The 9985-nt window shown below is 51.5% G+C and overlaps 2 protein-coding genes across 3 annotated transcripts in view; one reads left to right on the top strand and one right to left on the bottom strand.

Moving 5' to 3' along the window:
* The window catches only part of CCDC137 (coiled-coil domain containing 137), a 138326-nt gene that overhangs the window by 2648 nt on the left and 125693 nt on the right, over positions 1 to 9985 (top strand). The window lies entirely within an intron of this gene.
* The window catches only part of NPLOC4 (NPL4 homolog, ubiquitin recognition factor), an 89893-nt gene continuing 80403 nt past the window's right edge, over positions 496 to 9985 (bottom strand). For both annotated transcript variants that reach the window (XM_007534735.3, XM_060171784.1), the window contains 5 exons: positions 9300 to 9371; positions 6313 to 6408; positions 5209 to 5325; positions 4158 to 4260; positions 496 to 2235 (listed from right to left, as the gene is read on the bottom strand). In XM_007534735.3, coding sequence (XP_007534797.1) covers positions 2078 to 2235; positions 4158 to 4260; positions 5209 to 5325; positions 6313 to 6408; positions 9300 to 9371 — 546 coding nt within the window. In that variant the 3' untranslated portion in view covers positions 496 to 2077. The remainder of the gene's footprint in view (positions 2236 to 4157; positions 4261 to 5208; positions 5326 to 6312; positions 6409 to 9299; positions 9372 to 9985) is intronic.

Raw genomic sequence — 9985 nt, 5'->3', positions numbered from 1 at the left:
TCTGGGGGGGGGGGCACCAGTCCCACTAGACAGAGGTCTGGACACCTTGCTGAAAGAGGGCTCTATAGCCCCAACTCCTCAGCAAAGAGGAGCTTGTGGAGCAGAAAGCAAAGTCAGATCCAACCTGCAGGCACGACCAAGCTGGAAAGAAACTGGGAGCCCAGCCTTGCATCAGGTACACTTATTACTCCCTCCCTCCACAGGACTGAACCAGAGAACTAATGCAAGACATGAGGCCTCATGCATACCCAAAGCAGAGCCCCAGGGGAGCTCCAACAGGCTGCTGGGAGTACTAGAATGGCTATGATATGTGTCTGGTTGGGTGTGTGTTCAGCCACCACTTGCTGGGTTATGGTCTTTGGTGGCATGAGATGCAGTGTCCGCAGAAGAACAAGGAGGCATACCTGGAGCTGGTGGGGAAGCCCTTCCTCTGAGGTCTCTTTGGACAATAAGATCAAGTGTATCACTGAACAAAGAGGGACTCAAAACCAGAAGCAGAGAAATCACAACACTTTTTCTTGAGCAAAAAGACAACAGGAAATGGATTATGTGGATGCCAGAGCATGAAAACATTGATTAAAGAGAAAAGGAAACCAGTTTGTTGGATAAAGAGCAAATGAAGAGGGTGTGTGTGTGTGTGTGTGTGCACACGCCTGTGTGCGCGTGTGGTGGGGGGTCCCCGTCCCCAGTGCTGGGAGACAAGGCTGAGCACAGGTTCAAGACCATGCTCAGCCCCAGCCTGTCACAGGAAGCAGTTGTTGCAAAGGCTAGAACTTTAGCCAGCACAACCAACAGAGCAGGGAGGGACAGGCTCAGACAGTCCTTAACCTCTGGGTCTTTCTACAGACAGCATTTGGTGCTGCTTTTGCCCCTTGGCCCTGGCCGGGAGAGAACAAACCAGACTGCTTTTCAGGTGGCGTCCCATAGTAGACTGGGAATGCCAGGCATGGCTTCACTGCATGGCCCATCGTGCAAGCACTCTGTCCAGTGTTATTGTAAGCAAGGGCCACAAAGACCTATCCCTCCCTCCCCCATGATAGGCATATGGTCCCCACACACATTGTGGCCCGCCTGTCCCAGGGTGCGTGCAGCTTGGAAAGGTGGCTCCTGTTAAGGCAAAAAGGCTTCATAGGGCCCACACCTCCCAGGGAAGGGCCAAGCTATAGCCCATCAGAGGAGACTTGGGAATCTGCAGCACATGTAGGGCCCTGCCTTGGCCTCTGTCCTGGCACAGCCCTGCAGTCTAAGCTTCCCAAGCGCCCCCACAGCAGGCCCAGGCAGTGGATCCTAGCTTCGAGTGCTGGCCACCCCATCATCCCATGCAAGCCTGGGGGCGGCACTGGCCATCAGGGGCCACCTGCTTGCACCCCCATCTCTGCGGCAGATGCAACCATGCAGCTTGACAGGAAAGTCTCAGGCACTGAGGTTTACTTCCAAGAACTGTGGGTCCCCACCACGCCACTCAGCCTGCACAAACCCACAGGGACTCATTAAAGCAGGGAAGTAGAATCTGGTATCTCACTCCCCTTTTATGCAGTTTTTATCTTAAAAAAATAAATAAAAGTCTTCTGTGCAGGAATTACTGGTAACTGTTATTACAACCAATGCAAACTTTAAAATTCCACCTGGATGGAGTTAAGAGCAAACAAACCTGCAACCCAGGCAGTCAGGAGGCCCAGAGACCAGCCACTCGATCAGCGCCAGACCATAGCAGAGCAGCCCTCACTGCCAGCACCTCTGCCCTGGGGCAACAGGCGACAGAGGCCAAGAGCTCCCAACAAAAACCACGGGAGAGGCAAGAACAAAAAGCATCTGAAGGAAACAGAAAGCTAGACAGTGGCAGCAAGCCCTACCACCCCTCGGCTGTGGGTGCTAGCGCAGAGGCTCAGTGTGGGCGCCTGCCTGCCTATTTGGGCTGTTGTCAGCCAGGTCGCCTCACGCCTCCAGAGGCTGGTTCAGCAGAGCAGCCAGCGCCCTCCCTCCAGGAAGTTTGGTGCTGAGAAGCTTCAGGTCATCAGAGACTCCAGGGCTGCCCTCGAGGGTGCATGGGCGAGGATCCTGGCCTCAGGGCCAGAGCTTAGGTCCTGGGGAGGCTGCACATCTCGCAGTGGCCAGTGCCAGGCTGGTTCATGAAGGTGCAGTGCTGGCAGGCCCACATGGCAGCAGTAGTGTTGTGCGTGGAGCCTCCCACAGCTCCGTACTCTTGGAGGCCTGGAAGCTGCACACCAACCGTGCCTGAAAGAAGAAGAGAAGCGAGCAATGCAATGGTGTCTCTCATTTTTCACCGTTCGTTTGGGTAATGGGGTAACAAAGAGTCTGCAGGGAGTAGTGGAACCACAGCCAAAACAGAAAGTAAGTTGCTGGGGGCCAGGCAGTGGCATACCAGGCGGAGCGCACATAGTACGAAGCACAAGGATCCCAGTTTGAGCCCCTGGATCCCCACCAATGGGGGTCACTTCACAGGTGGTAAAGCAGGTCTGCAGGTGTCTCTCTCTCTCCCCCTCTCTGTATTCCCCTCCACTCTCGAATTCTCTCTGTCCTACCCAACAACAGCAGCAACAATAATACTGGGAAAAAGATGGCCTCCGGGAGCAGTGGATTCATAGTACAGGCACCGAGCCCCAGGGATAACCCTAGAGGGAAAAAAAAAAAAAAAAAAAAGGAAGCTGTCTGCAGAGCACAGCAATGCCCTTCACTCCTGGGAGGTGGATGTCATAACCTCTGGGTAAGGGACTGTCACTGCACTGACCACTGACTGTTATCTGTTTCCTGGGGGCTGGCTTCTGCACTGCTCCCAGTTTTGAGTGATCATAAAACAGAGCTACCAAGAATGTCTGTGCAACCAGCTTCGACTGGCCTGAGTCTCCTGAGGTTAAGGAGCTGCAGGGTAAGGGAGCCCCCATGAGAGGGTAGGCCGGCCTGATACACTGCAGGGCCCGCTTGTGGGCACATGAATCCCTTGATGACCAATCATGTGGCCAGTACAGTCTCTTCTGTATTGCACAAAACCTTCCCAGTTTTCACTCAAGTTCTTTGTTTTTGTAAAAATAAATAAATAAATAAAATAATTTAGGAGGGATCAGGGGTCAGGTGGTAGCGCAGCAGGTTAAACACGTGGTGCAAAGCGCAAGGACCGGCCCAAGGATCCCGGTTTGAGCCCCCGGCTCCCCACCTGCAGGGGAGTCACTTCACAGGCGGTGGAGCAGGTCTGCAGGTGTTTATCTTTCTCTCCCCCTCTCTATCTTCCATTTCTTTCTCTCCATTTCTCTCTGTCCTATCCAACAACAACGACATCAATAACAACAACAATAAAGAAAGAAAAAAAAGAACATAAAGGCAACAGAAGGAAAAATAAATAAATAAATATTAAAAAAAAAAAAAGGGGGCTGGGTGGTGGCTCACCTGGTTGAGCGCACATGTTACAATGTACAAGGACCCAGGTTTGAGACTCCAGTCCCTACCTGCAGGGGAAAGCTTTGCAAGTCATGAAGCAGGGCTGCAGGTGTCTCTTCCTCTCTATCACCCCCTTCCCTCTCAACCTCTGGCTGTCTCTATCCAATAAAGATAATAATAATAAAAATAAAAAGATTTATGAAGGGGGGGCAGATAGCATAACGGTTATGCAAACAGACTTTCATGCCTGAGGTTCCAAAGTTCCAGGCTCAATTCCCCACACCACCATAAGCCAGAGCTGAGTAGTGCTCTGCTTAAAAAAAAAAAAAGACACAAAAAAATCAAAAAACAAACAAAAAACAAAGATGATGAAAACTGGCCTCCCCCACCTCATAGCAGGGCTTCTCGCTGGTCCTGAAGGATTTTTATTTTCCCTTTTAACTTCAGGCAGAGTTAGGAGAGATATCACAGCACTGCCCTATCATTCATCAAGCTTTCTCTGGTGCCATATAGTGTTTCCATGTGCTTACCAGAGGCTCAAACCCACTGAGCAAGCACAAAGGAGGCCTGCTGCAGGGCCTGCACTCAGGGGGAGTTATCGAATGGCCCCCAAACCATTCCTAACAAGCTTGAAGACAGGCATGTCTGGTGCTTGCAGGTGTGAACATTCAGAGAGTGTGACAGCAACAAGCCAGTCCACCAGGACAGCCCAGCCCTAGACACTGGTTCCATTTCTGACGTGGAGCTGAATGAGGGCCACTTACTGCAGAGCTGCTCAATGGTGGCCCACTGCTCAGATTTCTTCCAAGTCTGCGCCAGTTCCTCGTTCCTGGTCCGCACGGCTTCCAGCAGCAAGCTGATGCTGTCCTGCAAGAAGCCAGGAAACAAGGTTCACCCCCTGCCACCTGAAGTAGGCAGACCTGCCAAGGGGTTTCTTCATCTCCAGCACGAAGACACACTTCACAGGGACTTGGAAAGATCACACAGCCTGTGCTGCAGGTCTCTCTCTCTCTCTCTCTCATCACTCCCTTCCCTCTCGATTTCTGGCTGTCTCTATCCAGTAAATAAAATACAGTAAAAATACATTTAAAAAAGAAGAAGAAAGAAACAATGTCCAGTGAGATAGCAGCTGCTGGCCTAAGACAGGGAGGCAGCAGCAGAGTGAGTATCAGGGCACCTGGCATCAGGTGTCACAAGGAGCTGGCTTTGGAGCAAAGTACAGATATCAGCTAATCTAGAGAAAGACCAGGACAGCCAAAGGCCCCCTGATGTGGGAACACAATGGGGGAGAGGGATCTTCACTCTGACATCTCAGAGAAACATGCTGAGTCACAGGCATTGGAGGCATGGAAGAGAGGTCTGATACAGGTGCAGGCAAGGGCCTTCCTTCACTGTCTGCGGCAAAGACCAGAGGTGCCAACTGTGCAACCACATACTCAGCCTGGATGCCAGCCAACCTTCTGGGCTAAGACGATAAAACTAAAGGGGGCCTGGGAGGAGGGGAGAGGTCGGTCATAGCAGAGGCTCTGATTCTGCATTATTAGCACTAGAAGCTCTTAAAATTCTGGAACTGCCAATGCTCCATGCTAGAAGACACAGACTAATCTCTGCTTCATGTGATCCCAACAAGCACGAAAAACTGTCCTCCCCCACAGAAGGCAATACCTAATGACATGCTTCAGTCAAAACAACAAATGTGGAAAATTCATTCTTCACTAGCAATGGGGTGCTCCTGAGGAAAGCAAGCCTCTCTTCACACCAAACCACACAGAATGCCACAGCCCAGGCTTGGAGGGCATGCATGCCAGCCCATACCTGCAGAGGCATGACTTCATTGGTGACCAAGAACAGCAGGAGGTGGAAGTCTGAGATGGTATCCAAGAACACAGATGAGGTATTCTGGGACAAGTATGTGGCCAAACTATGGAAGTCCTGGAGGAGAAACAAACATGTCATTACACTTCCAGGTCCAGGACCAAAGAGTGCCTTTCCCACTGGGATCACAACAGTGAATGTGTGTGACGCTGACAGATGCCCCTCTAACCACTGACAGGGACCCGAGCACGGAAACACTACTAAGACACATGCTTCTCCCAAGTGATGCACAGCATGTCTGGCTTACTGAATAATGTAAAAATGCAGATTTTTTAGCAGCCTAGGCCTTGGACCATGCTCACACATGGGACACTCCCTTCCAGGAAGCTCTGAGTGGTGTGGAGAGGAACACCCCCTCCCCCCGGGAGCATGCTGTTTCTGTCTGGCAGCTTTACTGATGCGGAAGTGACTAAGAGAAAGAGGGGAGAAGAGAGGGAGAGGTGTGTGTGTGTGTGTGTGTGTGTGTGTGTGTGTGTGTGTGTGTGTGTGTGTGTGTGTGTGTGTAAGCGGCTCCTGAGGACTGAGAATGGGAGACTTGGAAGGCCCCAAGTGGCTCTGCAGCCCAGCAACAGCCAAGGCCCAAGAGGGTGGGCAATGAGGAAAGCACAGAGGCGGAGGGAAAGTCCATCAAGGGGAGCACTGGCCACTCTGCAGCACCGCTGTCACCATAGGGGCCAGCACTGCCCACCAAGGCCCAAGCAAGAGCAACGGTGAAGACCAGGACAAACGGACTGGAGGACCTCCATGCAAGTGTAATGGCTAACAAGCAAATCGTAACAGTGTTACTGAAAGAGGAGGGCACAGTGACAATCTGGAGAATGGTCTTTCTGGCAAGGAGCACTTTGGGAATTCATCTCAGTAACTGTCTACTACCTGGCCTCAAGTGGGTACCACAGGATTAACAGGCTGAGAAACCAGCCTGACTAGACTGTGTGACAAGGTGGGTCTGTAGTTTGAAAGCTTGCAACTTTATGAGAAAATCATACAACATTAGATAAACAAACAACAGTTTATTACAATCCTAATTTTAAAGACAAAGCTTACCTGTGTCTCACCCAGCACATCCCGGTTTTCAATAGGAAATGGATTTTGTGAAATAGAAAAGGTATACACAGGGTCCTTGGGGAAAGTTGTCGTGATCTGTGGATAAAAACCAGACCCCCCATAAGAAGCTTGTTGCACACAGGTTGGGGTGTAGCCCCAGCTACCTGTGAGGGTTCGAACCTCCCTCCCTCTGAGGAGTCCAAAGTCCCGAGCACCCCACCTGACCCCACCAAAAAGGTTCAACCACAGGGCAAGTCCTGCAGCTTCCCAAGGGGAGGTTTCACCACCAGCCACACAGAGCCAGGCTTTCTGCACCTGACTCTGGCAGGAAAGGGAAGAATCGTGCCCAGTCATTCTTCAGGCCCCACACCTGGGGGCAGTTCCAGTCTGCCAGCCTCCAGAGTGTCCACTCAGGCTGCCTCAAGATAGGCCTCCTCTATGGGGAGGGAGGAAGAGGAGGCTCACTGGAATGGAGGGCAGCCCAGAGTCATAGGCACCAGTCCCTAAGGACAAAAGCCAGAGACTAAAGGCTCCAGCTGCAGCCCACACTTGGCTTGATCATGCTTCAGTGAGGACAGAAGGTATTTTCAATCTATAATACAATCAATAGGAACTACAGTGGCAACTATGTAACAATCAATACACACCTAGTTTCTCATTCCTTCTGCCAGATGCCCCTCCCCCCCCCCAGGAGTACCCAAGTATAAGCTCCCAGCCACCTTTTGGGTTACGAAGCTTCTCTGCAATGTGACACCAGGCAGCACATCACACCTCATCCAGATTTAGGGGAGCTATTCTGGTTCCTTCAGGACTATTTCCAAAGAACGAAGCACTGTTCTGGTCTACTTTGTACATCAGGGCAGGCGATGAGCTGTTGTGGGCTGGCTGGCCCAGATTCCTGAGGCCGTGCCAACACTTTGCAGGGCGCACTGAGCCCCGAGTGGCCCCTTTCCACCCCAGGCCTGCTACACTTTTACTGGTGAGCTGTGTGCTGCATGCTAAAGGGTGGGCACCCCCAAAGCACTGCACACTAACCGCCTGGGCTGTCGGCTGCAGGTAGCAGCCCTGCTCCATTCAACTGTAAGGTGGGGGGAGGGTGTCCAGATGCCTTGCTTGCTGAGGTGGTGTGAAGGTCAGAGGGTAAGTGCAGGCAGAGGCAGAAAGGCCGGGCTGGTAAATTGGGCTCAGTCTAAGCTGACACTGGCAGAGATGGGAGTGGGGAGCGCCCCTGCTGAAGAGGTGCAGGTCTGCACATTCACACTAGGAAAACTGTGTGGAACTCAGAGAAACAGGTCTCAGTATACATGTGGCTCCTGGAGAGTACACACCGAGGTTCATGCAGCCTTTGGGGTCATCCCAGAGGCCCTAGCAGAGGGAGCACAGGGTGTCAAGCAGCTCTCTCCCCAGAAGCCTGTCTGGGTCGTAGAACACATGCTGACCTCCCACAGAAGTGCAGGGCAATGCCAGTTATTCTTGCCCCTGCCCCATATAGCTGCCCACTCTTGTGGGAGAGCAGCTCAGACAGCCCTGGCTTAGGCTGGGGTCTGGGCACAGGCCTCAGCTGAGTAGTTAGCTGGGTTCCTGTTCTCTGGGCATGGCTCAGATGCCCTTCCACAGGAATGGAGTGCCTGATTACCACAGGGCAGGGCATCCCCTCAGCATTACTGGAACTGCACAAAAGGCCAAGAACTTAGCTCCCTTTATAAAAGACAAGCGGCAGGGGAGCCTCTGGGAGAAGGGAAGGCCTGAGAAAGCGGGATTTAAATCTGCCGACTCCTCCTAAGTGTGTGTTCTATCAATCTGTTTTTGTCTAATTATACCCTAGGTAGTCTAAAAAACAGATGCCTTTATGGCCTAGGTAATAAATATGTTCTCGGGAGCTGTCAGTTGGAATGGTGGATCGGTGGACTCAGCTCATGGGGACCCGCTGCTCCAAATGCAACGGTATTTTACAGCCTGAATCACATGCCACCCTGAATCCAAATGCAGCCGAATAAATTCTGGCAGGTGGCAGCTGGGAAGCGACCTGCCTCCTTTCCAAACTGAGCCATGCTGTGGCAAATGTGTGGGCTTTCATCCTACAGCACCCACTGCCCTCCAGTCCTACAAGCACCACTCCAGAGAGGAAGTTACACGGGGTGGGTAGCTTATCGGCTCCTGGAGTGTGACTCAGGAGGCCACTATGCCCCCATACCTGGGACAGAGAATAGACAAGGCCCCCCTGAGAATAGGTGCTGTGGTGACTGAGCTATGACTTGGGCAGTGGCCCTTTGCTGTACTTTTTCTTCTCTAGGATTTTTGCTGGGGCTTGGTGCTAGCACTATGAATCCACTGTTCCTAGCGGCCATTTTATCCATTTTATTGGACAAAACAGATATTGAGAGAGGTGGGGGATAGAGAGGGAGAGAGAAAGAGAGACACCTACAAAACTGCTTCACCACTTTGTGAAGCATTCCCCTACAGGTGGGGATGTGGGGGCTCAAACCCAGATCCATGTGCAGGTCCTTGCACTTCATACTATGTACGCTTAACCACCACTCCTTTGCTATATTTTTATTCGGCAGAGGTGAGGCCCTGACCTGTGCTGGCACTTGGTGCATCTATACTCAGCCAATCCCAGTGGGCTTCCCTTTTTTCTTTTAGATAACGGGTGACACAGAGAGAGAGAGAGAGAGAGAGAGAAGCAAACAGACAGAAAGGAGATATACTCGTAGCTCTGCTCCACTGCTCATAAGGCTTCTCCCCTGTAGGTAGGGACCAGGGGCTTGAATCCAGGTCTTGACACATGGTAATGTATGTGTACTACCACCAGATCCCTGAACCCACATTTACTCACATGGCAACTGTGACGTCTAATGGGCACCCCACCGCCTAGCCTTTCTTTTTTTGCATGGCAAACTGCTCAGGGATGCAAGGAGCTCACCAGCTCAGGCGCTTCTGGATGCCTGTCCTGTACCTCATGTGGCTGGACAGACAGACACACTTACATCTATGATTAGATACTCCACAGGCAGGGGGCGGGCCAGCTGGGTGATCTCATTGCCAAACTTGTCTATGTCCTGAAATGGGAAACAAAAGCAGAGTGTGAGCAGTGGTGCACTGGGCCGCAGCAGCTTCCTTTTTGTGCCTGTCACTCTCGCCTCTTCCTGCTGCATCACAGGAAGGAGGGTGGACACTGTTATGCAGCAGACCTAGCGCACGGCATTTCTTGGCACCCTTTGTTGTGGCCACCACCCCAAAAGAGCTGTGATCCTGTGGGCGGGGGAAAGGGGGGACACCATGGTAGCATGTCACAGCCTCCTGCCAGCCTGTGCTTCTAGCTCCTCTCTTTCTCAGCCCCACAGTACAAATGCTAAATCTCAAACATCTACTTCTGAAAACCAAACTTTAGAAACTCTAATACATTAATACACAAATGAGTGCACACACACATAAATATGCAGACAAGAAGAACCCCACCACCAATCTGTCAAAGTCTAAACTTGTTTTGCTTTGTCAGATACAGGGAACATAAAGTTTAATTATGGGGAAAAATGGCCAGCATATGTTCATTAATCATAAGATGACAATTAGATCTGATTTATGTCAAACATGTTGAGTTCAGACAGAGCTCTAGGAATAAATTCATAGGAACCAACAGTTTTCGTTAAAGATTCTACAAGAGGGAATCTAC

The sequence above is a fragment of the Erinaceus europaeus genome, chromosome 14 (assembly GCF_950295315.1).
Source record: "Erinaceus europaeus chromosome 14, mEriEur2.1, whole genome shotgun sequence".
Taxonomy (NCBI): Eukaryota; Metazoa; Chordata; class Mammalia; order Eulipotyphla; family Erinaceidae; genus Erinaceus; species Erinaceus europaeus.
This window is presented reverse-complemented; position numbering and strand designations above follow the sequence as displayed.